Source organism: Bubalus bubalis, chromosome 17 (genome assembly GCF_019923935.1).
Source record: "Bubalus bubalis isolate 160015118507 breed Murrah chromosome 17, NDDB_SH_1, whole genome shotgun sequence".
Taxonomy (NCBI): Eukaryota; Metazoa; Chordata; class Mammalia; order Artiodactyla; family Bovidae; genus Bubalus; species Bubalus bubalis.
Window position 1 is genome coordinate 18,899,174 of NC_059173.1, and position 27,924 is coordinate 18,927,097.

Sequence of the window (27,924 nt, forward strand, 5' to 3'; positions counted from 1 at the left end):
TAACCTGTCATATGGATCCATAAGGGAATAAGTGACATCTCTTTACCCTCATGGTACGGAATGATGTCATTCGATGGGCCGTGGTATCTCCCTTTGTCAAGGTCAGCAGGAAGGACCTTGAGGGAGGGTTGGAGCCTCTCCTTTTTCCTGGGTTAAGATGTGGTCTTACCCAGGAACTGCTCCGTATGGTTTATGTGCCTTCCATTACTTCATCAGATACAATATTTGGGCTCAGAATAGCTGTTTGCAAGCATCTAGCTTGGCCCAGCCTCATCTAAAGCTCATTTTGTAAGGAATAGGTCTGTACTGGGATATACCAAGTACCTTAACATAATGCACCTTCAAGTTGTGAACATGTGTTCCCATGTCCAGTCGTGTGAGTTCACATACCTGGAGTACATTGTCATGTGCTGCATCCTCTATAAGTGCTTTTGTGTACTCACAATACTGTAGAGAATACGGTGTTTACTTCAAGCCCAGGATGTCTGGAAGCAAGTGTAAAAGCAGCAGTGATGTAGCTGGTACTGTGCTTAAAGTCTGTACTAGAAGATGAGACATGTTTTTTTATGTATTTGTGTCCAAAATATTATAAACCTATACAGTTCTATATATCTGATTGGATTAGTTGGGTATCTAGGCTAACTTTGTTGGACTTCAGAAAAAATTGAACTTAGGAATGTGCTCTCAGAACAGAACTTGTTTGTGTGTAGGGGACTTACTATATAATCTTAACTGGATTGTTTGGTACACCTGGGGGATGGTAATCTGTGACCAGCGCACTGCAAACATGACCGGGAAACGCTCAGTTTCTAATGCCGAGATTCTACCTGGAAACGACTGTCACCCTTCAGCAGTTCTCAAGGAAGAAGATGTCTTTACTGGACATCAGGGTCACTCTTACTCAGAGGTTCGCAGCACTCAGGCTGCCAAGAAAATGGCAACTTGACCTCTGGTATAGATGCTCCACAATGAGTGATCAGGCTTGTAAAGGTAAGCCACATTTTTATAAATAAACCATCATGTGTTAAACTAATCTTACTTCTGTCAAATGCATCCCCTGAGTTAAATTCCAGGGTGGAACAGCTTCAGATGTCTCCAGTTTGAGTCAGAAAGGATCTCTGGATTTAAATGAATAGGAGGCAGAGACCTAGACGGGACCTAAAACCATTTCACCATGGAAAAAAAAAAAAAAAGGATTGGGGGTGGTGGTGTGAGTATGAAATGACTATTAGTGGGAAAGGCTGGTCCCATGAGACCCAAGTCTGATGGTGCTGTTGATGACTGAGGAAGGAAGCTGGTCCGTGTTTATCTTCAGATGATTAGTTGCCTTTCTGTGATCTCAAGTTGACTTCCCACCTGGGGCAGTCACCTGCTAGCTAAGGGCTTCCAGCCACCCCAGCCCCACGTCACCAGTGCAGGGTGTGGTCTCCTTGAGTTGCCTCCACTGGAAGCTGAGCAAGTGGACCCCCGTTCCCCCTCTTTGGCAGTGGAAATGCCAAGTGGCTGTGGAAGTTACCTTATACAGGCTAGGTCAGAGGCAACCACACAGGTAAGCCACTCTGCCCCTTAAAGCAGTTCGTACCTAATGCTTACATGTGGACGTACCTTATTAGCCACGAACAGCAAGATCTCTTTCTGAAGACAGAAAAACATGTTCCAAGGGGCTGCTGCATTTCTCCGGTGACTAAGAAATGATACCTAGTCTGGCTTCAGGATAGCATACACTGGTGTCGAGACTATAGCCTCTGGACCTCCCAGTCAGGCTTCCAGTCCGCCCCAGAACAAAAACCCTCAAAGCCCAAGAGTGAGTTTTTTTGTACAATTGTTTATACAAATCCAACAAAGGTAAAACCGCGTCAGGGAAGGTCTAGGAAAACAACACCTTACGACAGTGGCACTTACGATGCGTAACTTTACAACTGGGCAACAGCCATGGGCTAAACCTCAAATGAGAACTCAGCTCACTTCAAAGGAGAGAAGAAAAGAAAAGAAAAGGCTGTGGTGGGTCATTTATTCTATTTCTCGACTCACTGTATAAATTAGATCTATGTAGAATACAAGAGCTCATGCTGGAGCAAACCCCTCCTGAGTGCAAAGGCTGAAGTCTGAATTTCAAAATTTTGAGGGGAAAAAAAAAGGTGAATTCTATACAGAGGAAATTTAGCAAAGTGTCTCTCTCACTTTGACTATAATTTACATATATCCACATCATGCTTATGCAGTTTCTTGACATACAAAGCAGGCTCTCAACTTCCAGTTAGACATGCTTTTAACTAGAGGTCTTAGCCTGCTTTGCCGGATCTGGGCACGTGTATAGATGTGTTTGTATGAAGTACAGGGAAAAGTTCTCTCCTACCGTAAGGAAACCAGGAAAGTTGGCAATCTCAAAACAATAAAAACACTGGTATGCATTCAAACCTTGCATAAATAACTTTTAAACAATTTGTACAAAAATAGTTCTGCATAATGTAAGATGTAACAAAACCAAACAAACATGTTGAGACGGCAGATGTGGTGTGTGGTCCACTTTATGTTGACACCAAAACTCCCCAAAGTTGCCAGGAGTAAGGTGTCCGAAACTAAAACACCACCCCCCACCCCAAAATTTCCTAAGCTCATGCTTCAGTAAGAGAATGTCGCCCAAGTCCATCCTCCTCTCCAACGGGAATGTCTTCTTGGTAAAGGCCGCCTGAGCAATGGTCCAGAAAGCAGTGCGGTTTTGATTCAGAAAGACCAGAGGAAAGCACCAGGCTCACTCATCCCCCAAACGGTGGCGGACTGGCTTCTCCCTCGGTGAGACTTGCAAAAGGGAATTGTCTGGGGTTTGTTGTTCCAAGTTCCAAATTGAAAATATTTAAAGGCCCTAATTTTTGTAAAGTCTTTCCCCTTCCCCTGGCGTCTCCCCTCCCCTCCCCTACCCCGTATTTACATACTTGTCCTTGGACTAACTCAGTTTTTGCAGGAGTTTTTCTTCCACTTGCCCGAACTGGACACTAACAGACATTTCGGCTATGAACTGCTCGCAGCCTTCCTTGGTAACTTGCTTGCAGTACCTCAGGTCAATGTGACAGATATTCCCACAGCGTTTGAAGAAGGACAGGCACTGGTCAGTCACCTTATTGCAGTCTGGAGGGAAGAGGACACAGGTGAGGTGGAGGAGGAGTGGAACTGAGGACCCCCCCAACTCCCCCAAGCAGCTCTCCTGTTCAGTCTCCTCAGATGGGGCCTGGTTTCCTCTGCCACTTACAAAGGTTCACACATGCCTGAAAAACACCACAAGTTCCGAGTGAAATTGCTCAGGCTCTTGTCCCATTTAAGAGTCTTACACGTATACATTCTCACATCAACAGGTCCTGTCCATGTTGTTTTACAGATAAGATCACATGACACACGAAAACAGCTTGCTTTTCATGCCTATACTCCTGCTGAGGAACACCTCTCTCTGCACGCTCTTGTGTGCTTACCTGCTCATTCCCAGGGAAGAGATGCTGGGGAGTGAGGACACTGTAAGGCCATCCCGGGACCCTCCTGCTCCCCTGGACACTGGCGCTTTACTGCAAGGCCCACATGCTTGGTCCCCTCCATGGAATGTCTACCTCAAACCCATGCAGGAAACCAATGCACTAGAAGTGGCTGGAGAGATTCCATCCACAGAGAGCAAAATCGGAACTCCGAACCCTCAACCGAGTATTTCTATCAATGTGGACTTAGGGTCTGTCATACTCTTTTCTTAGAACTGAACGCTCAGTCAATGAGCTGCAGTGCCAGCTCTCATCCAGCTGAGGCCAAGTCCCTACCCTGAGCCTGGAGATTCCTTCATCTCAGTGGTATTACTGACCTTGGCTTGTCATTGCTAGTATGCATACTTTCATTTTGCTCTTGAATTGAGTATGAACAAATGTTAACAGTAAGGACAAACTGCAGTAACGCACATGAGGCCAGTGCCAGCTCCATATGTCACAGTGCCTCCAGCTTAGGAGGTGGTACAAAGAAGTCACGTCACAGCATCCCACAAGTCATCAAAGAGCACTCTCCTCAGGTCTGCACAACATCCTTGCACAAATGCTCAGAGTCCTGGATACACATTTCAGACAATGTCAACAAAATCCAATCCTGAACAATGAACTCATGAACTTAGAACAAGTGGTGATGGAAAGCTGAGTGCCTCCCATGCTAGCCAGGCAGATGGCAAAGTGACAAGGATGCTGCCAAAGAGGTGACTTGGAAGATTAACACCTCAGATTTTCCAAGGGTATCCCCTTACCTCATAATCTCTCAAATATTTGCCCACATAGTCTTACTGTAAAAGTCAAGTGAGAAGGATGGTGTATAAACCCTGTAAGGGGAAGAGGTACAAAGCTGGAAGACTCCCCAGAAGAGGGGAGTTCGTCTCTGGGCAAGAGAAAGGCTCTAGACTAGGCAGCACCACTGTGGAAGGCAGGAGGGCCCACTGAAAAATGGGGGTTACAGGGAAATTTACCTGCTGACTGTTGAGACCCCCAGACTCCTTTCCTGCCAAGCCCTGAACACCAGCAGCCTGGCCTGAACCCTTCAGTTGGGAGGTCAAGAAAAGTGTCCTTGGGCAACTTTGACCAGCTTAAGAGGAAAGATGGATAGGTGTCAAGTCTGGATTTCCCCAAAGAAACAACCCGTGCTGACTGCCCAATGACATCTACAGTCAATCAGCTCCCACCCTGTCCCAAGAGCAGCCCATCAGCTGAAGAGAAAACCACATGCTGAAGACAGAACTGAGAGGAGCCCCAGGCAGGCCCACCGACTGCTTCTGAAGGAACGCATGGTCTATGTGGAGAAGAAAATACAACCGCCAGTATCCTCAGGACAGACATCTGGATCCAAGAACAGGCCACTCCCCAAAAGTCCTGAGAACTGTAGCTGTCAAGTTAAAAATATAGGCTAAACCATGTGAGAACTGCCAATATGTGACTTTTGACCTACCTAATAAAGCAGTTTCATGTGTCTGAAATGAAAAATTCACTACAGCTGATCCTTGAACAACACGTGTTTGAACTGTGCAGGTCAACATATCTGCCCATGTGTTTCAATAGTGGTTGAACCTGAGGTTATGGAGGACGTGCGAATACCAAGGGCCAACCATCAGTTATATTTGGATTTTCTACTGCAGAGGGCTCCACCCCTAGCACCTAAGTTGTTTAAGGGTGAACTGACTATGAACTGTGTAAGAAGGGGAAAACCAAAGAACAGAGCAAAAAGACAAGAGGTGGGGAAAAAGTAAAGGTATCAAAAGACTATTAAAGAAAGAAAAAGGAAACTAACTCAAGAAAATTTTCCAGAACCACAGAACATATTTTCCAAGTTGAGAGATTGATTATACCTTATAACATGAAGGTATAATGAAACCATTTCAGACACAGAAGGTCTGGATTATGTCCTCCAGCAAATGAACAGATAAACCAAGAAAGAAGATACAGGATCAAGGAAAGAGGGGCCCCTACACAAGACAGAGACCAAGGAAATCCTAGGAAGCAGACATGCAGATGGCAGAGGCGGTCGAGTTCAAGTGGGGGCAGGAGGAAAGAAAGCTAGGAGGGTGGTTTCTTACCAAGATTGGTTAAGGGCCTAAGTTCATGAGGGTAAAGAATAGTACTCGAGTCTGTTGTAGAGTCTGTTCAGAGACTGAGCAAACAAAAAGGCAATTATTAACTCTAGGGAAAACAAAAAAATTGTGCAAGGAAAGAAACATACTCATAATACACACTTTGGCTCAACACTGGACAATACATGCATGGCCATAATGCAGTAAATAACAGTGACTTAACCACACAAACTGGGAAGATTTTGGGGTGGGGGAGGCGGCAGTGGAGAGAATTTAAGAACAGTAATCCTTATGCTGTACAAGGCAAGTTAACAAAAAGAGCATCTGAGTAAAAAATAAACAAGAAATAGCAATGTAGGCTGTTTGGAAAAGGGGAGGTAAACAAACAGCAAGAGCTCAAAATTTGAAGGTGGTTCCTCCAGGTGAGAAGCAGGGGAGGCAAGGCACCAAAGTGGCTTCACTTTTGCTACCAGACCTGATCTGACCACACTGAAGGACCTGGCAATATGTCAAGCGCTTTCCTTTCTGTGGCAGAGGCTTATTTTACCATTAACTAGTTACACTTATAGGAAGAGAAAACATGTTCAAAAGAACTGAGTATAGAAAAGACTGGGTATGGAGACGGGCCTTCATGCGTGTCACAGCTCTGAACACAATGGAGAGACATGCATGCAGGCTCTGAGACGAAAAGAGGCGACTGGACTGTGGCGGAAAACAAAATGCAAAAGATGACTCACACACACGTATCATGGACATCCTCTTCGCTGCAGGGGAGGGGGATTAAACTGGTATCCCTGCTATATACCCTAGTGACCCAGTCAGAACAGGGTAACGAGTTCATAACTACCAAGCACTTAGAACAAGCTGCCTCCCAGGACCTTCTCCACTGGGCAGCCCAGCATCACTTCAAGACCAATAGCTGACTCACCTCAGTGTGGCGCTCTGTTCACTGCCTCCTTGGGAGGCCACCACCCCACTGCCACCCGCCACCAAAACTCCCTGAGGAGGCGGAAGGGGCCTCCCAGACACTAAGGTACAACTTTAGCTCAAGTGAGCCAAACCTCCTCGCTCCCAGTCGGATGGGGCATTAGCAACAGGAAGGAGGAGTTTCTCAGGAATGAACACGGGCTGAAGAGACAAACAGCAAAAGAGCATGTGAATGCTGACCAAGCCAAACAGCAGATTAGACTGTGTTAAAATAGAATTTACATGAGGTGAGAGTATCATTTATTACTTGCTAATTTCTGGAGGGAAAAAAAATGTTTTTTTTTTGGTCTCATCTGAATCTCCCTCCCACACCTAACCTGACCATCCTGAGCCATCAGACCAGTACAGGATTATTGGCTGGGCTGAGAATGGGTGGCGTCACCTCGGTCCACCTCCCTGTTGGTCATGCCCCAAGCTCTTAGGAACTAACTCCAGCCCCATCAGTAAGTGGAGGAAGTGAGGACTCACTCCACTGTGGGGTTTTCTTGTCAACAACGGGCCCCTTGAGAGCAGAGTCAGGAGGGGGACACGTGAGCAACAACAACAACGGCAGCCATCAAGCCGGGCACTCCATCCGCCTGGCCTGGCTGCACTGCCAGGCATCCTCCCACACCGGCTGCTGCCCGGCACCAGCTCATCCACTGAGCCCGAGTGAAGCTTTTCTAGCCCTTATTTTGGGTCAAGAGCCACTTCTATGTGCTCATGTGCACTCACTGCTACTGGCACTATTTTTTTGTAGCAATTATTTAAAATCTAATAATGCTTAATTGTTCATGTGCTTCCCCGCTAGACTAGGCCGTGTGTCTGTCTTGTTCCCTGATGTGTCACAGCACCTAGGACGTGACCCTATAACAAGAGGCAAGCTAGTATTTCCCTACAAATGTCAAATGCCCCCCCACCCGAACCATAGGGTCCTGGACAGAGCCCCGTGGGTGCCCCTGACTGACCTGACAGGTTGATTTCAGTTAAGGAGTCCCGGGTGGTGGTGCCCACAGCAGTGAGCAGGTTGATGGACTGGTCAGTGACGTGGTTACAGTAACTGAGGTGGAGCTTGGAGAGCAGGGGCATGTGGCGGATGATAAGCCGCAGGGAGGCGTCCGTGATGTCCAGGCCGGCCAGACGCAGCTCCACAATGTTCCGGAGCTTACTCCGATTGTCCATCTGACCTGAGAGGGTGGGGCAGAAGAGGCAACGTGTCACCCAGACATGACGCTCTTCAAGGCCCACCCGCCAGATGGGACACCTGGGTTTCATTCAGCCAGTGAGTATCTCCCCTAAAAGATCAGGACTGGTTCCAACGTTTAAAGACTGGCATATTCCACGTCAAGTTTTACATTTGCAAATCCTTTAAAAGTCAGAAAATCTACAAACACAGCCTGCATTCCACCCTCAGTGCTTGGCCAATTAAAGCAGAGATAGCACAGCATCTCTGGGTCAGCAGTTTCCTCTTTTTTGAAGGTATGGGTGTGGAGCAGTGAGCCCTGCAACCTGTTCTAGAGGGCTCAACCCCTGAGGCCCTGCCCAGCCACAAAGACCCCGACGCTTCCGAGGCTCAGAGCTCAGAAGAACAAGTGAACAGCAAAGCAGTCAGACCCACGCAGAGCTCCCAAAGTGGCATGATGGGAGCTGCTGACCTCTCACAGATCCCTTCTGCACCCAAAGCTGACTGAGAACAGGAGAAGGGCCAAGGCCAGAAAAGGCTTGAGGACACAAGTACCAGATGTGTCTGTGGTGAAAACCAGATCCACCAGCACAGCTTGATCACATCACCTTTACCTGAGCCGTGTGGGCCTGGCCCCTCACCTGGCCTGTTGTCTGTAGGCGGGGACAGGAGGTCCCGCATCTGGGCGTCCTTCAGCCCTTCTACCCACTGGACATCCAGGGTCCGGAGCAATGGACAGCTGGAGCTACAGAGGGCGGAGACTGCGATCCATGAGCAGCCGGACAGCACCAAGTCTCGGAGCCCTGGGGGGACAGAGAGGGGGCCGCAGGTCAAGTGACACGCCCCCAGCCCCCAATACTGCACTCTGGGGGGTCCCTGGTCCAGTGCTCACCAGGCAACCGGTTGATGAGCCAGCTCAGCTGTTTCTTGGAGATATTGGTCCAGCTGAGGTCTAGGGAGACAGGCTGTCGCCGGATGATGCCGCTTAGCATCAGGGGCGTGATGGACTTGCAGTGGTTCAAATCGATGCGGGTCCATAACCGCTTATCGCAGCACCTGGGGGCCAGGCCCAGCAAAAGGGGCAACATCAGAGTTGGGAGCTCACTGGGGGAGCCTCCTGCATGGCTGTGGTCAGTCCCCCACCTACCAAGCCCAAGGAGAGGCTCCTTAACTTTGCCCTCTGGACTCTTCTGCTTAGTTTCTGTCTTATTCTCACCTGGAAGAGGCTGCTCTGGGGTCACAGCCCTTCCCCCTATGGAAAGTACCAACACCTCTAATGTATTTACTGGGGGCTTTATGACACCTTCCACAGATCAAATCTCAAAACAACCCTGCAGCATGCCTGTTCACAGATGAAAGTAAGTAACTTGACCAAGGTGAGAAAGCTGGGGACTCTCAAAGCAGGAACCCAGGAACTGGCAAGGTGCCCTTAAACTGGGCTCCTATTTTTTTTTTTTTTTTTGGTGCCCTACTGCTTGGTATATGGGATCTTAACTTCCTGGCCAGGGATTCCTATGCTCCTGGCAGTGGATTCCCAACCACAGGACTGCCAGGCAAGTCTCACCTGGGCTAACTCTTAAAGAACAAGAATACCACTTGGTTCTTAGTTCACCTCCCAAGGGGTTAAGCTAGGAAAGCAAATAGGGTTCACCTCTTTCAACAAGACCACACTGATGGGACTCTGGAACTCTCTGAGGATACTGAAGCTGGACTGACTTAGAAGGCGAGAGCATGATAAGTGACTCCCCGTGGGGATGCCCCAGCCCACCCGGGTCTAGCAGCAGCCTGGCCCCCTGGTGCCTCCCTGTCTGAGCTCAGCCCCTCACCAGCGGTTCCAGGTCTTGCAGACCCGCATGCAGACACACAAGTCTTGGTGGCTGAGGTAGCTGAAGACGGCCATCCACACCTCCCTGTGCATGACGTGGGCTGCCCCGTCATCCAGGGGCAGCGAGTCGGGCGGGGGGCTGATGGGGGGCGGCCGGATCACATGTCGCTCCATCTGGATACACTTGGGCGGGGACACGGAGGGAGGGGGCCGGGAGATGACTCGGGGCGGGCTGCGCAGGCCGGGCCCCAGCTGGTGCCGTAGCTCCCGGGGGGTGCCGTTGAGCCCCTTGCTGAAGCGGTGGGGGCGCTCGCAGAGGCCCAGGGGCCGCTTGGGCTCCTCATTCTCGCTCTCAGGCTCCGACTTGATGGGCTGGTGATTCTCCTGGGCCAGGCTGCTCTCCGTCTTCTGGATCTCCTGGTTCAGCTCCTTGCTCAGCTCCTTGCTCAGCTCCTTGTTGGGGAGCCGCCGCTTCCGGCGCATCTTCACCTTCTTCTTCTCCTCGGGCCCCTCCGCGCCCTCTGTGCTTGGCCCGGCAGTAGGGGAGCTGGAGCGCGAGTGGTCGCTCTCCCTGGTCTTAGGGGGCGCCTCGGGTAGGTCGTCCTCTGGTTCCTGCTTGAACCGCCGGAGAGGCTTGTTGGCCAGAGTTATCCGGTCCTCGGCGTTCTTCCAGGACCGTCGCTGAGGAAGGGGAGCACGGGAGTAAGCTCCCAGGCCCGGGGCTGCGCCCACCTAGGGCCTCCTACCCTCCACCCTGACTACTGCCCCAAGAGAGGTTCTGGGACAACGGGGCGGGGGGGTGGGTGGGAGATGGTACCTTTTTCCTGAAAAGCTTATCTTCTTTGCCGGGTTTTAGCTGTCATGGGAAAGAAAAGATGCAAAGCTTGCTCCCAGGGGTCGCGGGATTTGGTCCCCTCCACACCCAGCCCCACCAAGAATCCACAGTAAAAGAGCAGAAGCTGGGGGGTCACCTTCCCAACAAACCCCCGTCTCCTCCGCTCTGGGTGGGCCCTGCCTGCTGGCTTTAAGGAAAATCTGGAAGTGGCGGAGGCTGATGGAACTATCCCCACCCACTTGACCTCCCACCCCTGGACAGACCCAGGGATCCGCAGTTGCCCATTCAGGTCGGACTTGGCTCTGGGAGCCAGGCCTTGAGGCAGCGTCTGCGGGATTTCCCTGCCGAGCCTTAATGGCTAAAGCTGGGAGAAGACAACCGGGCGCCACCTCGTGGCTGATGCTGGAAGGGCCGGTGGGTGGAGCAGGGCCGCCAGGATCCTTCGAGGTTCCCCAGATCCACAGGGCTTCCCTGCGGCAGCTTCAGCTTCCCAGGCCCCACGCCGGAACCATGAGCTGGTGACCGGGGGCTGGGGCCTGGGAAGTTATGGTGAAACGGTGTCTGGGAGCGTCTGCGGCAGTGGGTTCGAGGACCAGTGGGGCGGGGGCGGGGTGGGAGTGGGGCGCGGGTGCCAGGGACTCGGGGTCCCAGGGGGCCTGGGGCGGGGCGGCGGGGCGACGTGGGAGCACCTGCTGCTGGAAGTAAGTGAGACTGGATCTCCACCAGGGGCTGAGGCTGCTGCCTAGAGGGGGCCTCGGCGAGAGGTGAGAGGAGGAACCGGGGGACGTTTGAAGCGTCGAGGCCTAAAGGGGTGGGAAGAGGAGTGACTCGCTGGTTTTCCCCTCCTTTTCTCTTAGGCTGGGCTCTCAGGACTTATGTGACTTGCTGGGGCGGCCCGCTGCCCGTCCCCACCCCCGCCCAGGCGCCCCTGCATCCGGGACTAGCCAGGCCACCCCTCGCTGCCCGCCCCCTGCCCCCCGCCCCTAAGCGTACTCGCTTGCGTCCACTCAGCTCCTGGGGCTTCTCGTATTTCCGCTTCCGCCTCAGGTGCACGTCGTCCGACTTTCGGCGCAGGATGCCGTCGGGGGGCACCTTCTTGGGGTGCTCGTCGGACCTGCGCCGGGGCGCCTCCTCACACTCACTCCTCCGCTTGGCAGGCTCCTGCCCTTCCTTGTTGTCCCGGTTCATCTTCTGCTCCTTGAGCAGGGAGCCAGGCAGGTTGGAGGCGTACTTAAAGCCAGGGCCACGCTTTTGCTTGTAGGCCAAAAACAGAGAAGGAACACACCAACTGTATATCTTTGGACTTGCCCCTGCCCCCGAGTCCGCAGTAGCCCCTCCCAGCCGACATCGCCGTCGGGGGGACAAGCTGGGTCTGGCAAGGCCAAGGTCTACCCCTCCCGGGCTGACCCCTGGGACTTGGAGCCCGGCACTCACTTTCCCGGTCTTGCCGGCGTGGTTACACTTGGGACACTCCCAGCAGTTTGGAAGCTCATCGTTGACCACGCCCTCTGACTCCTTAATCTGGGAGGGACACACACAGAGTCAGCAAGCAAGGAGGTGGGGAACAAGGCCAGCTCTGCCCCAGGCACTGACACCCCCTCCCAAATGCTATTTCCATACCACCTTTGACCAAGAAAAATCAAGAGTAGTAAAGACGGTGGCTCTGGAGTCAGGTCAGGATTCAAATCCTGACTGTGCCTCTTCTAGCTCCATGATCCTGGGCAAATCGCTTCATTTCCGTGGACAAGTACCCTCAGCCACAAATGGAATGTGCCTGTTTCCCTGGAGTTATGTAAGAATTTAATGAGGTAACCTAGTGAAAGCAGTTAGCTCAGGGCCTGGCACCCAGCAAGGACCCACAAACTGTTCACTCATCTCATTGCACCATACTGGGTGCTTGGTATCAGCCAGTCAAATGTGTTGTCCCGGTTCTCCTGGAGATTCAGATCCAAGAGAGAAAGAAGTGACCAGGGGCCGGGGGCAAGTCGTAGCACCCTTTTCAGAGTGGGAGGTGGGTGTGTTGGGGAAAAGGGGATAAGTGTCAAAACAAACCTCCACTAACATCACTGAGGGAAAGGGGACAGACACCTCAGAGTCGAAGTGCCCTTTGAGGCGGGCCCACTGGTGGACCCACCCTCATCTCTCTAAACAGAGATACACCTGGGCTGGCGGGAGGTGCCAGGTATGACGACATTCACTTGAGACAGAAGGTGTGAGGTATGTGCCAGCCCAGAGCAGTTGATTCCTTTCAAAGGTGGAACTGGCTGCCTAAGAAGGGCAGGCCCAGCATGACAGTCCCCAGGAGAAGGCAGGCCTGTCCTGGCAACACTAAGGGAACAGGTTCCTGGCACAAAGGACAGGAATGCAACCACCTGTTGTTACATGACCCGCACTCTCCTGGCCCAGGCCTTACTTTCCCAGAAGACCCAAAAGCAACCCAACTACCCAGTCTTTCTGGCCCAGGTCTAAGACTCTGGGAACTCTGTGGGTCTGAGGTCCTGGCAGGTGGAGTGTGTGCATGTGCATGCATGCGTGTGTGCAGACATGGGTGTGTGCAAGGTCTGAGCTAGTCCAGGCCCTTCTGCTCTCAGCTCATCCTCGGATGCACAGAATCTCCCCGACTCCCAGGTTTTCCAGGGAAGGAACTTACTCCCTCCACCACAACCACCCCAGTGTCAGCACCACAGAGAGAGCCAGGGTCAGGTGTTGAGCAGTGCAGCCCGATGCCCCCAAGCCTGCTCACCTTAAGGCATCCAGGGTGGATGATTTCATTGCAGATGGAGCATTCCATGAGCATGAGGTTAAATTTGCCTTCTTCCTCTTCCACTGTGTCCTCTTTTCCCGCCTCGCCACACACCAGGCACACTGCGGTGTGAGGCAGCACTGGCTGCAGGGTGGGGAGAACACAAGGGAAGTCAGCATGGCCAGGACCCCCTGGGGAACAGATCAAAGGCAACGATTCCCCTCGGGCCTTCCAGGAGCCCTGGGAGAACCAGTGCAGGGCTGCCCACCGTTCATTCATTCATTCAAATCCTTATCCATGTTCTACCTCCACATGCCAGGTACTGTTCCAGCACTGAACCAGGCAGACAGAAGTCTCTGCCATTCTGAGCTTACATTTTAGTAGAGAGAAGCAGACAAAATGAAGAAGAGTCTGTTAGATGGTGACAAAGGAAATGGAGAATAAAGCAAGGAGGGCCAGGCCAGGGGAGAGATGAGGGAAAGGAGGGCTGACCTGAAACACAGGTCAGGGACCGCCTCACACTTGAGACAAGACCTGCAGGGGGAGGTGGGGCACAAACCAAGCCTGGATGTATCGGGGCTGAGGCTGTATTTCTCCAGCAGCCATCAAAGCACAGACCGAGGATTCTGGGTCCTCAGGACTTTAAAGGGAGGTCAAACTATCTTCAGAATACCACCAAGACACCATCTGCTTTTTTCACTGTGTGGGTGAAGCCACCCGTGTCAGGCTCCAATATGCCTGGGCAGTCACTGGACCATTCCTGGTTATACATTCCTTCAAGAAATGGCCAGTTTCATTTAAGGATATCGTAATTTTATGAAAAGTCTGACCTCTGAGGTCACATCCTTTTCAGATTCTGCATGACAAAATAGGAAACAGCCATTAACTATTTTAGCTGAACACCAAAGAATGACGGTTATCTAAAGGAAAAGCACTTGTGACCAAGCTGTGAGCTGAACTCGCAACTTTCTCCACAGAACATCAGTTTTTTTGGAAAGAAGACTGATTTAAAAAAAAGGGGGGGCAGATAATGGCACATTTTTTCGAGGATGAAAATAAGTGAGCCTGTCACAGAAAAATAAATGAAGGCATTTGTTGCAGATGATGAAATACAAATTTTCAAACAAAAATTAGAATTTTGGAAAACTTACATTAACCATCATAAAATAGACAACTTCCCAATACTTAAAGACGTTCCTGAGGACACTAGTGGCGGTGGTAACAAATGTGTTCACTTATTATTTTTCTAACACTGCATAACACTATTTGCCCCTACTTGGAAGATCTGTAAAAACTAAGTGAGCCAGTATTTTCCAAATGTCCAGCGTCTGATGTTACAATATTATGCAGGATACATGAGTGGCAAGAAAGACTAATGAATTTTAATGTAACAGTATGAAAAGTGTGTTGATACAGTTTCAGATTCCACACTGCAACTAACCCGTGAGCACTTGCCACCTGTCCCCTTCTGGTGGTGGATCAGAATATTCACAATTCCCTGAAAACACTACAGTAAAAGACTACTCCCTTTTCCAACTATGTATCTACGAGCCCAAATTTTCCTCAAAGAGTTCTTCTAAAGCATTACCACAAGAGAATAAATACCGGAGCATACGTGAAAACCCAGGTCTTTCCTAATGAACCAGGCATAAAAGAGATTTACAAAAACATAACAATGCTATTTTTCCTACTCATCCCTTTTGCTTTGGAAGATGTTATTTCTCATAAAAATGTTGTTTATGCTAACATATAGTGTGGGTTTCTTGTCATTTTTAAATTTAGAATTCAAAACATTAAAAAAATTTTATTACAGTAATGTTACTAAATAAATAGCCCACATAAACAAAAGCTCTTTGGAGGTTCTTATAATTTTTAAGAGGGTATCCAGAGACCACAAAGTCTGACAGCCAATGTAGTCCTAGACTGTAAACCCCTGTGGGCAGGCTCTCACTCTCTCCTCCTTATACACGCCGGCCTCCCAGTACTCAGAATCCAGAGGAAACACGATCAATTTTTAGTAAACTGAGTTAGAACAGCTTCAAATAAGCTAGGATATACACTCCAGTGATAACTAGTAAAAGTCTATAAGAAGACAACACGTTTCCATTCAAGTGAATCAAACACTGAAGACAAAGGAGTGCTCGTTGGTTCAGGTGAGGAGGGGCAGACTCAGAGGCCAAGCGAATGCAGAGACACAGGAGCGGAAGCCCTGGCCCAGGCTTGAGGGAGAGGGTGCTGGCGGCGGGAAAGGGTCAAGTCAGTGGGGGACGCGTCCTTGGGAGAGGGTGCAAGGGAAAGCTGCCAACAGGAAGAGGCAGACCCACACTTCAGGGAAACGGGCCTGGAGAAGCAGGAGGGGGCGGACGGTCTGCCTGGGTCACAGGCGGATAAAACATGGCAAGAATGCCCCAACAGGTGGGGAAGGCCGGAGAAAGAGGAGGGCAGAGGGCTGGGCTGAGGCTGCATTGCCATCAGACCCAGAAACGTCAGACTAGAGACACACAGAGGCGAGATTTCCTACAACCAGGCACCAGGGCAGACAGCAGGGCTACAAAGAAGAGGTGACGGCAGGGACAGGTTCCTATGACTGGGCCTGGTTCCCTGGAGGGAAGGCAGGGGTGAAAGAGAAAGCACAGCCAAAGAGGAAGAGACCGTCCCGGGACACCACTGATGGGCCAGGTTTTAGGTGACACCGTTCTCTGAACCCAGAGTCCCTACGGACAACCTCTCTTAAATCGTGACAGAATGCAGCAGGTCATGGACCCTCACTCCAGAAAAATGCACACACACTCATGCACACAGATAACAATCTGTATTTAATTTCAGGGGAGCGTTCAAATTCCCTGAAATCCATTCCAATGGTCTGGGTACAGGTCATAAAAACACAAGCCATGAAACTTTAAAACTCCTGCACAGAAAAGAAAAAGACAGTCAACAGAAGGAAAAGGTAACCTACAGAATGGGAGAAAATATTTACAAACCATGTATCTGATCATGGGTTAATATCCAGACTATGTGAAGGACTCCTACAACTCAAGGACAGAGATACAATCCACTGTGGTGGATTCATTTCGATATACGGCAGAACCAATACAACATTGTACAGTTTAAAAATAAAATTAAAAAAAAAAAGAAAGAAATACAATCCAATTTTAAAACAGGCAATGGACTTCAACAGATATTTTACAAAGAAGGTCTACAAATGACCACCAATCACACGACAGCATCCTTGACATCAGGAATCACCAGATAAATGTGAATCAAAACCACAATGAAGTAGCACCTCGCACCCACTAGGAATGCCCACTATCATAAAAAAGAAGACAGCAAGTGTTGTGGAAAATAAAAAGGAAATGGAGAAACTGGAACCCTTGTGCACTACTGGTGGGCAGGTGAAACGGAGTAACTGCTGTGGGAAACAGTATGCAGATTCCTCACACACTTAAAAACAGAACTGATGATCCAACAATGGTACTTCTGAGTATATATCCAAAGGAATTCAAAGCAGGATCTCAAAGGGGTATTGACATGCTCATGTTCACTGCAGCATTATTCACAATAGCCAAGAGGTGGGGGCAACTTAAATGCCCATCAACACATGAACAGAAAGAGAAAATGCAGCATATCCATACAGTGGAATATCAGTCATCCTTTACAAAGAAGAAAACCCTGGCAAGGATGAGCCTCAAGAACATTAATGCTAAGTGAAACAGACAGACCCTGCCTTATTCAACTTCTAAGAGATCTAAGAAGTAGTCACAATTAGAAACAGAAAGTAGAAAGGTGGTTGCCAGGGGCTGGGGTGGGGGGTGGAGGGAGGTGCTGTTCAATGGATATAGAGTTTCCATTTGACAAGATAAAAAAGTTGCACAGATCAGTTTGCGTTAAAAAAAAAAGCACATTGGTAATATCACTGACATGTACATTTAAAAATGGTCACAGAAGTTCTTGACCACAATTAAAAACAGAGACAGAAAATACAAGCAGTACATGTAGGAGGGAGAAGAGGAAGGTGCCCCAGGCTTGAAGAAGCAGGGACACAGGAGGAAGGCTCCCTGGATGCCAGGCTGGGCCTGCAATGGGCTCACCTGGGCCGGAGGCCTTGATCCTCCCGCTGAGCCTGCTGTCCCCGGGGAGCAGGGAGATCGCCACTCCCTCCCTGGGGCTGGAGGCACAGTGCCCTAAGGAAGGCAGAGTGCGTCAGTGTGTGCAGGGCAGATGCAGGGCAGAGCTGAGACTCCGCCGAATGGCCAGAGTCAGTGCCCACCGCCCTGTCCAGGGACGAAGCAGGAGGCCAGGTCTGGAGGGGCTAGCCAGGCTCTCCAGCAGCCCACTCCTGGACCCCATAAATCAGTTCTCTTTCTCTGGGACGGCCCCCTCAGGAGGGGCACTGACCTTCCACCCAGACCTCTGACTTTGAAGGCAGGACAGGAAGGAAGGGAGGGCCCACAACCATCATGAACTGGACCATAAATGTTGGCAACGGGGTCAAAGACAGGACAGGCTGCCCCGACATCTTTAATGGCTGAGACTTCAAAGTACTGGGTCATCGAGGGAAGGAAGGAGTTATAAGACCATCGGACTATGAAGAAAAAAGGAGCCGCAGCGCATGGTAGAACCGTCCCGGAGGCCTGCGGCCAGCAATCTGGAAACAGCACTAGGGCCCCCTTCTCTTTCCAGGAGGGAGCACCTCTCCGGGATTTCTGCTGTGGCCACACTATCTTTCAGCGGAGGGACTGCAGAGACCAGCCCCACGCGGAGGAGGTGGGGCCTGGATTGCTCGGTGCCAGTCCAGAGGAAGGAAGGGCTGCCCTTCCGCGAGGTGGGGTCGGGGGAGAAGCGCGGGCCGGGGCGCACTCACCGCAATGCACTGCCTCATGATGCAGCTCTGCTTCATCCGCCCGGGGCCCCCGAACTTCTTCATGTCCTTGCAGAAGTGGCACTCGCCGCACTCCGTCCGCAGGCAGGCCTCGCACTTGCGGCATCGCGTCCGGCGCCGGCGAGCTCCCGCCGTGGTCCGGTTGGCGGCCAACTTCACCGCAGAGGCCGGGCCCAGCTTCCCCTTGGGCCGACCTACCGCTCGGTTCTGCAGGAGAAGACACGGGCGACTTGGTGAGACGGCGGTTTAGGCGGTAAAGTGTGCCCCACCCCCCAAAGACAGACTGAAGTCCCAACCCCACGACCTCAGAATGTGATCTTATTCGGAAATAGGGTCTTTACAGAGGAAATCACTAAAATAAGGGCCTTAAGGGGGACGTTGCTCCAGTGGGACTGATGTCCTTGTGAAAGGGGGAACGTGGACACAGCAGAGAGATCTTATGTGAAGATGCGGAGACGGCGGAGAGATGACTGGAGGGCTCCAGACTCCAAGCCGAGAAATGCCAAAAAAGCCAGCGGACACCAGAAGCTGGAGGAGGAGAGGAAGGGTCCTCGCCTAGAACCTTCAGAGAAAGTAGGGCCCTTGCGACACCTTGACTTCCAACTTCCAGGCTCCAGAGGGGATCCGTTGTTTGGGGCTTCATTATGGCAGGCGCAGAAAACTGCAGGGGACATCCCTGCTTCTGAGGGCAGCTCAAGAGCCTCCCGTGGCCCCCACACCTCAGGCCAGGCTCCTCAGGCCACCTGTGTCTCCGCGGAGAGGCTGTCCGCCACGAGCACTGCCCCCTCCGCACACTGCCCGGCTAAGGCCAGCTCAGGCTGCAGGGCGCAGTTTACACACCGCCTTCTCCTGGCCGCCCTCCCTGACGGCCGGCTCAGGCCCACCACAGCGTAACTGCCCGTTCTCCTGTGGGAGTCTTCTCGAGACAAGAGCTCGGGAGGCAGTTACAGAGGGTGCTTGTCGCCACTGTCCCTCAACAAGGCGGCTGACAGCTGGCATGCGCTCAATAAACCAGACCCCGGGAGAAGGAGACCGGAACCCTAAGGAGCTGATTTCTAAGACCTTCTCCACATGGGCTCCAAATCCTATCAGAGAAACACAGGTGAACACAAAGTGCTGGTAAATGCTGAGCAGGGCACGAGCCAGCCACATGTCCTGCTCTGAGACCCTTACGACCTGGCCACCAGCTCCAGAGCCTCTTGCAAACCAGGATCAGAAGCCAGCTGCTGGGACACTGTCCACCCGGGATTAGATCTGGGAAAGACCTGGATGGCATGGAGAGTCTGTCCCGCCTGGGGCAGCTTTCTATTTGCTGGAAAATGGTTCATCCCTTGGTCAGGGAGACGCACTCTCTTCCCAAAACTATCTAATTGGCATCGAATGCTTCAAGCCCTTCTTAGCCAGCTTCAGTCCATCCCGGCCTTTTCATCTTAGTTGCTTGCCAAACTTGGATCCTTCGGCAAAATCCTGCCCCGCGCCAGTTCCCAGGCTGAGAAGTGTGGTTACAATGTACCACAGTGCAGAGAAAGTCTTCCTTCAGGGGACCCCCCACCACAGTACACACTTACAGTCTCCTCCCCCAAAACTACAGGGGCTGCTGAGAAACTTACAGCCACATCAGCAAGGAAAACAGCCCACCTTTCTCTGAGAATCGCGCCTCACTCCCACCATCTTCTCTGAATCGTGATCCCTCTCATCTTGCTCTCAACTCCAGAGAGAAGGAGACCCAGATCCACGGGTCCCTGCATCCTCACTGCCCCTGCCCTGACCCCGCCACTCCCGCCAGACCATGCCAGTGTCCCCAGGCAGGGTACGGGGCTGCCCCAACGCAAGCTTACTCCTCCTGCAAGCTGTGGAGGGCCTCCTTACACACCACACACACCCCAGGGAAGTTGGGGGGGGGGGGGCAGCGCGAGTCATGCACGTGGGCAGTTCCACAGCCCTGGCAGGCACCTTCAGAGGGATATGTCAACCTATGCATCACCTGTCAATTCAGGTCAGGTCTTGCTGCCAGATGAGTAGTGAAAAAAAAATCAGTTTTCAGAGTCTATAGATTTGAGAACAGCAAGTAAGGGACGGTGGACCTGAACACTAAGCAGCAAGCAGCCACGACAGGGACGGTGACCACAGTGCAGGGGGCACTTGCCGGGGGCCTGGCATCCTGCTCATCACTTCACACAGGGCATCATCTAATTTCCCCGTAATAACCCTGTGGGAGATGAGGAAACTGCAGCTAGAGGGCAAGTGACCTGCCCAAGGTCAGGGAGCCAGCAGAGGATGTGCGTACCCTGCGAATGTGAGTAAACACTATAAACCAGAGTGATGCGCAGGCCGAGCAGGGTGAGCACCCCCAGATCCACGGGAACGGGCCCACAGCTAGTGCCTCGATGCCCTTAGCAGAATGGAGGCCAACACAAGGTGCAGAGGAAGACATCAGTTTCTAGAGAAATGGAGACCGGGAAGGTTTTTCCCTCTCTTTGCAGCCCAGAAGACTCTCCAGTAAAAAGCCCGAGTCCGGTCAGCAACTCACTCCTCAAATCCCTGAAACATTGGAGATTCAGAGCCACAAGTCAGGTACAGAGAAGAGAGCACACGCTCCAGCCCCACAGACAAAACCAAGGCCAAGGGCTTACACGCTGACCCTGGAGCAGGAGAGTCTAAGGACTAGCTTCTTTGATGAAGGGAAAAAATTCCAGGTGTCCAAAACTGGCTTCTGCCTCCCACTCAGGAGCATCAGGTATAAACAGCCGCTGAGCGCCCCTGGCCTCACTGGCCACTTGGAACTAAGAGAGTTGGGTCAATTCGACCAGAGTCATAAAGCTCATACCTGACTCTGAAATAAACCCACTTTCCTTTGCTTCCCAAAGTTCATTTTCATCTGAAGAAGCACTTTCCCAGGCTATAGGAAAACCAAATCTGTCTGGATCTCGATGGCAGCTGAGACATCCTGGAAAATGACAAGAGTCAACGGCAGACAATGCCTCGAAGGAAGAGGTTTAAGGGCGGCTGCTTCCAGAGACCTTGATTCAGGCCCTCTTTGCCAGGCTGCCAGAGAAGCTGCTGCCACCTGCAGCTTCGTGGGCCAGCAGGAGTCAACTGAGCAACACCTGAAATGCAGGAGCCTCATAAAAGACCGATGAGAAAATCAACAGATAAGATCAGAAGGTCTCTATTAGGGAAGGTGACGCTTCTAACCTAACCTCTTTTGGGGTAACGTTCCCAAACTTCTTTTGGTCCCAAACTTTGGTGTCCGACTCTTTGTGACCCTGTGGACTGTAGCCCTCCAGGCTCTTCTGTCCATGGGATTTCCCAGGCAAGAATACTGGAGTGGGTTGCCATTCCCTTCTCCAGGGATCTTCTCTGGATCTTCCCAACTCAGGGATCAAACCCAGGTCTCCTGCACTGGAGTTGGATTCTTTACCACCTGAGCCACCAGGGAAGCCCAAACCAATACTCCATTCTACCCTATCCTACCTGTACCTCTATTCAAATAACCCAGGATGTTCCTTTGTTAATTTTAGCCTGAAGTGTTCTTCTCAGCAAAAGGGAATAGTAGCGACCACTGACTTTCACATACAAACCAGTGTCCCAAACCCCAAGCTTTGTTGATTTTATCAGCTCAGGACTCATAGTCTCAGCTCCATCTGGTTAGGAAAATTGAACCCACACAAATCTTAAGTATTCCAACACTTTTTCCCCATCAACATCTCATAAGTATCATCCTTAAAAGGAATGCTATTGATAAGAAAGTTTTAAATAATGAAATTTTTTAAAAGGAATATTACTGAGATAGTTCATTCATTCCACAAACATTAACTGAGTGCCTCCCATCAGATCCTATTCTCCAGAATATTCATGGGCAGAACCTTCAATCCCTCATCTCTAAAATACTGGGATTAACATTAGTTGGATTAACCTGAATTAATGAAAAGACATCCCACGTTCATGGACTGAAAGACACCACCATTAAGATGGCAGTACCCCCTAAAGTGGCCTACAGACTCAGTGCAACCCCTGTGAAAATCTCAGCTGGCTCATCTGCAGAAACTGAAAAGCTGATTCTAAAATTCATGTGGAGGGACTTCCTTGGTGGTCCAGCAGTTAGCACTCCACACTTCCAATGTAGGGGGCGGGCTGGATCCCAGATCGATTGGAGAACTAAGATCCCACAAGCTATACTTCATGGCCAAAAAAAAAAAAAATCATGTAGAAATGCAAGGAACCTGAACAATCTTGAAAATGAAGAACAAAGTTGGAAGACTTACACTTCCTGATTTCAAAACTTACTTCGAAACTACAGTCCCCTGATAGCTCAGCTGGTAAAGAATCCACCTGCAATGCGGGAGACCTGGGTTCGATCCCTCGGTTGGGAAGATCCCCTGGAGAAGGGAAAGGCTACCCACTCCAGTATTCTGGGCTGGAGAATTCCATGGACTGTATAGTCTACGGGGTCGCAAAGAGTTGGACACGACTGAGCGACTTTCACTTCACTCACAGTAACCAAAACAGAGTGGTACTGGCATAAGGACACATACACAGATCACTGCACTGGAACTGAGAATTCAGAAATAAAGCCCCATAAATACAATAGTTATGACCAACTCATTTTTGGCATGTGTGTCATGACAATTCAGTGGGGAAAAGAACAGTCTTTCCGACAAATGGTGTGGGGATAAACGGATATCCACATGCAAAAGGATGACGTTGAACTCACGTCACACTACATACAAAAATTAACCCCAAATGGATAGAAGACCTTAACATAAGAGCTAAAACCATAAAACTCTTAGAAGAAAAAATAAGGATAAATCTTCATGACCTTGGGTGAGGCAATGAGTTTTTGAATATGACACCAAAAGCACAGGTGACAAAAGAAGATAAAACTGGACTTCAAATTTTAAACTTATGTGCTTAAAAGGGCACTATCAGGGATTTCCCAGGTGGTCCAGTGGCTAAGACTCCACACTCCCAATGCAGGGTTCTGGGGTTTGATCCCTGGTCAGGGAACTTGATCCCACGTGCTACAACAAGACCTGATGCAGCCTTCAGAATGGGAGAAGATAATAGCAAATGAAGCAACTGACAAACAACTAATCTCGAGAATATACAAGCAACTCCTACAGCTCAACTCCAGAAAAATAAATGACCCAATCAAAAAATGGGCCGAAGAACTAAATAGACATTTCTCCAAAGAAGACATACAGATGGCTAACAAACACATGAAAAGATGCTCAACATCACTCATTATCAGAGAAATGCAAATCAAAACCACTATGAGGTACCATTTCACGCCAGTCAAAATGGCTGCGATCCAAAAGTCTACAAGCAATAAATGCTGGAGAGGGTGTGGAGAAAAGGGAACCCTCTTACACTGTTGGTGGGAATGCAAACTAGTACAGCCACTATGGAGAACAGTGTGGAGATTCCTTAAAAAACTGGAAATAGACCTGCCTTATGATCCAGCAATCCCACTGCTGGGCATACACACTGAGGAAACCAGAAGGGAAAGAGACACGTGTACCCCAATGTTCATCGCAGCACTGTTTATAATAGCCAAGACATGGAAGCAACCTAGATGTCCATCAGCAGATGAATGGATAAGAAAGCTGTGGTACATATACACAATAGAGTATTACTCAGCCATTAAAAAGAATACATTTGAATCAGTTCTAATGAAGTGGATGAAACTGGAGCCTATTATACAGAGTGAAGTAAGCCAGAAAGAAAAATACCAATACAGTATACTAACGCATATATATGGAATTTAGAAAGATGGTAACAATAACCCTGTGTATGAGACAGCAAAAGAGACACTGATGTATAGAACAGTCTTATGGACTCTGAGAGAGAGGGAGAGGGTGGGAAGATTTGGGAGAATGGCATTGAAACATGTAAAATATCATGTATGAAACGAGTTGCCAGTCCAGGTTCGATGCACGATACTGGATGCTTGGGGCTGGTGCACTGGGACGACCCAGAGGGATGGAATGGGGAGGGAGGAGGGAGGAGGGTTCAGGATGGGGAACACATGTATACCTGTGGCGGATTCATTTTGATATTTGGCAAAACTAATACAATTATGTAAAGTTTAAAAAATAAAAAAAAAAAAAAAAAGACCTGATGCAGTCAAAAAAAAAAAAAGCACTATCAAGTAAGAAGTACAGAGAGTGGGAGAAATTATTTGCAAAATATACATCTCTTAAGGGGCTAGTATCCAGAGGGTATAAAACAGCAACAACAGAAAGACAGATATCTTGGGATTTCCCTGGTGGACCAATGGTTAAGACTCTGTGCTCCCAATGCAGGGGGACCTGAGTTCGATTCCTGGTCAGGGACCTAGATACTCCGTGTTGCAACTAAAAGCCCAAGTGCTACAATTAAATATCCCAGACATAGCAATGAAGGTCCTGCATGCTGCAACTAAGACCTGGAGCAACCGAAAAAAAAAAACAAAAAAAACCAATAACTATCTCAGTTTTAAAAGGGGCAAAGGATTTAAGCAGATATTTCTCCAAAAAGAGATATAAGAAATGGGCAATAAGCGCATGAAAAAATTTCTCCAAACTAGGCCAATAAAGCATGTGATCTGTGCCAGAGACTCATTCATTAACCCCCTCACACTCACACCCACCCACCTACCCACTCAACTGTCTTCTGGCTGTGAATTATATACAGACTCGATGCTGGGTGCTGGGACTACAAACCTGAGTAAGGTGTGTTTGTTCCCTACTCTCAAAGGCACTACAGTCTAGGGGGAGAAAGGTATGTTACTGATGTTACTGCATAAATGCACTGCAACACAATGATGATAAAATCAAAAGCTAACATTTACTGAAGTAACACTCTTTTTCAATATTTGTATTGATAATCTATGAGGGAGGAATTATTATCTTTCCAGGTGGTTCTGTGGTAAAGAATCCACCTGCCAATGCAGAACACGTAGGAGATACAGGTTGGACCCTGGGTCTGGAAGATCCCCTGGAGGAGGAAATGGCAACCCACTCCAGTATTCTCGTCTGGAAAATTCCATGGACAGAGGAGCCTGGTGGGCCCCAGTTGATGGGGTTGCAAAGAGTTGGACATGACTGAGCGCACACAAACACACACATCCATTTAGAAATAAGGAAACTGAGGCACAGTGCAGTTAAGTGATCTCCTTAATGTCATACTGCCCATAAACGAGAAGCCAAGATACCCAGGCAGGGGTTCTACAGCCTGGACCCTGGCATGCTGACCCAGAAGTGCCTCATCTCACGAGGAAGAGAGGCTGAGACAAGTGTCACACACGGTGGCTGTGACTAACGTGAGTTTTAGAGAGAAGATAGGCTGCTGCAGGCCAGGAGGAGGGGTGGGGTTCAGGAGTGAATATTCTAGGCAGAAGGAAGAGTAAGATAGAGAGAAGAAGCTAGATGACCCGTACAAGGAATAGCTTGATATGGCTGCTGGAAAACAGCCCTGAGGTGGCAGGAGCCTAAACCTGCAGGGCCCCATAGACCACATTATGGTGTTCTGCGTAAGAGCAGTTAAAGGGCTTTGCGTACAGGAACAAAACGATTGTATTCTGGCTCCACTGTGGGGAGTGAAGTTTCTGGGTGGTGGGCAAGATGAAAGACGGGGATAGGAGTTGAGGATGCTACAGCAGTCAGGTCGAGGGTTGTGAAGGCTGGGGTAGAAGCCACAGAAGGAATGCCAGGGAGGGAAAGATTCAGGGGTGTTTTAGAAGCAGAGCCGGTTTAGAAGACCCGGTAGGCTGGGTGCAGGTGGGGCTTATAAACAGGAAGAGTCCTGGAAGACTCTGAGGTTTCAGGCTTGAGCAACAGGAGAGGAGAGAACACGAATCCGCTGTGGACACATGGGATCTGAGGAGCCCATGAGACATCCAAGGAAGGTGGCCAGTAGCAAGCAGCCAGGAGGGACTGGAGCTGAGGCACATGGCTGGGAATCAGCATCGTGTGGTGCTGAACGACTTAAGTCCACAGGGTTGTTCAGGGAGAATGGACAGCGTGGACCACGGGGTCCTGAGCTGTACTTTCAGGAGAGAAAACATCCCGGGTGACAAAGAGCACCCTACTGAGGAACAGCCAGAAGGGCAGGAGAAGCAGCAGGAGTTCGTGGCATCGCAGACGGAAGCCAGAGAAGAGCTTCAAGGAGGGAGCAGGCCAGAGTTTCAACTGTCAAGAGGAGTCGGTCAGAGAACAGTAAATGCGGCTGTGTCTGTTTTTACGATTTGGTGTTCCCCACCAAACTGCCCCTAACAGCAGCCCACTGACACCCGGCCCCAAGAAGGGCCAGAGCCCCCAGACAGCAGGGGATCTGTCATACTAACGCTACCTTCAGTTGTATAACAGATTTTTTTCAACATCATGTCTGTTCCCAGATCTTCAAGCATAATGGACATCCCAGGAAAGGGTGGTTTTGAGCTGCGCTGCAGGCCCCTTAACACACACCTGCAGACTCCAGGGAGGGCTCGGGTTTGTTTATACACCAAGAGTAAGGAGCAAGAGAATAAAAACACAGGAGCTACCAGAAACCCAGGGGAGGGGTGGGCCTCTGGAGAATCCAAGGAAAGCTGGGGACCTTTATCCCAGAAAAATGCACATACACACAAGGTCATAAAACTTTTGTATGTAATTTGGGAAGGGTTCAGGGACCCATATGAAAATGTCACTCTTATAACAGTTACAGAGAATAGTGCAGTGGTTACAGCCATATAAATTTCTGAGATCTTCTTCATCATAATTTCCTAAAAAAAAAATTTTTTTGGCCGTGCCATGGAGCATGTGGGATCTTAGTTCCCCAACCAGGGATCGAACCCGTGTTCTCTGAAGTGGAAGCACAGAGTCCTAATTACTTGACCACCAGGCAAGTTCCCCCAATCAGTATTTTTAACAAACAAGAAGTAATCATTTTTAGTTAAAAAGAAAAAAAAAAAAAGGAATAATGGTATTTACTCTTCAGCAGTTAAAAAAAAACACACAAGATGGGATTCTCCTTACTAATAGCCCTCAAACTAAAAAATCAGAGGTGAAAAGAATCTTCCAGTACATTCTGCACTGAAGAAGCAAAGGAAGTCCATGGGAGAAGGCCCAACCAAGGGTCTCTCCCATTGCACGCGCCCAACACTGGGAGCAGGGAGGCGCAGGGTACTGCGGGCAGGTGCAGGACAGAAGGCCAGCTTGGCAGTACATGCGTAAGGACTGAAGCCGCCCAGGACTGGACAGCACCCTCCAGTGGGGACCAAGGAAGTGCAGAGACTTTTAATTAAGGTAGAGCAGGCAAAATTCTGATCAAGGGTGAGGGGCCAGGCTCAGCTGCAGGGACAGACCAGGTAACAGAAGCTTCCTGACAGGGCCTCCACTGGGGCCCTTCACGCAGCAGGTGGCCCGCAGCAGGTGGCCAAGCATACCTGCATGCCCACACTCCAAGACTTCTGCCCCTCCTTGAAGGAGACTTTAGAGGAGAGCGGGGTCTACAGTCTGTGAGCTGCAGATTCCATCCAGAGACTCTGGCTCCCATGTGGAAGACACAATTGCCTCAGAGGAAGCCGCTCTTCTCAGATCCAAGAAATACTGGGGCTGAGGAAAGGGTTGGGGGTGGGAGGGCAAGCAGCAGGGAGCCATGACCTGGAGGGTTGGCAAATGCAGGGTCTGTGGCTGACAGCCAATTTCTCTATTGGGAGTCTGGGGAAAACCTTCTGCCCACTGGCTGGCCTGGCTTACAGGTCATCTCCCTCAATGCTCCTGAGTGGTAGCATCATCTTAAAGCAAACATGGCAACCTGGAGAACTTCCGTTACTAACAACGCCAGAAGTGCCACAGTCAGGCTGACTGATGTGAGCAGGAGGGGGAAAAATCTGCCTACAGGGAGTATGGGTCCTCTCAGGAGTGGCAAAAAGGTGAAAATGTGATTTAAGCCCAG

The 27,924-nt window shown here is 50.1% G+C and overlaps 1 protein-coding gene across 10 annotated transcripts in view; it reads right to left on the reverse strand.

Moving 5' to 3' along the window:
• Window positions 1-1,805: 1,805 nt before the first annotated feature.
• KDM2B (lysine demethylase 2B) overlaps window positions 1,806-27,924 on the reverse strand; it is a 119,398-nt gene continuing 93,279 nt past the window's right edge. For 4 of the 10 annotated variants that reach the window (XM_045163095.1, XM_045163087.1, XM_045163090.1 and 1 more), the window contains 12 exons: window positions 17,989-18,213; window positions 17,216-17,308; window positions 13,128-13,271; window positions 11,819-11,905; window positions 11,378-11,647; window positions 11,074-11,187; window positions 10,367-10,405; window positions 9,551-10,230; window positions 8,617-8,780; window positions 8,366-8,527; window positions 7,510-7,728; window positions 1,806-3,126 (listed from right to left, as the gene is read on the reverse strand). In XM_045163095.1, the coding sequence (XP_045019030.1) occupies window positions 2,945-3,126; window positions 7,510-7,728; window positions 8,366-8,527; window positions 8,617-8,780; window positions 9,551-10,230; window positions 10,367-10,405; window positions 11,074-11,187; window positions 11,378-11,647; window positions 11,819-11,905; window positions 13,128-13,271; window positions 17,216-17,308; window positions 17,989-18,213 (2,379 nt within the window). In that variant the 3' untranslated portion in view covers window positions 1,806-2,944. The other 6 variants (XM_045163092.1, XM_045163093.1, XM_045163088.1 and 3 more) reach the window with 5 other exon arrangements.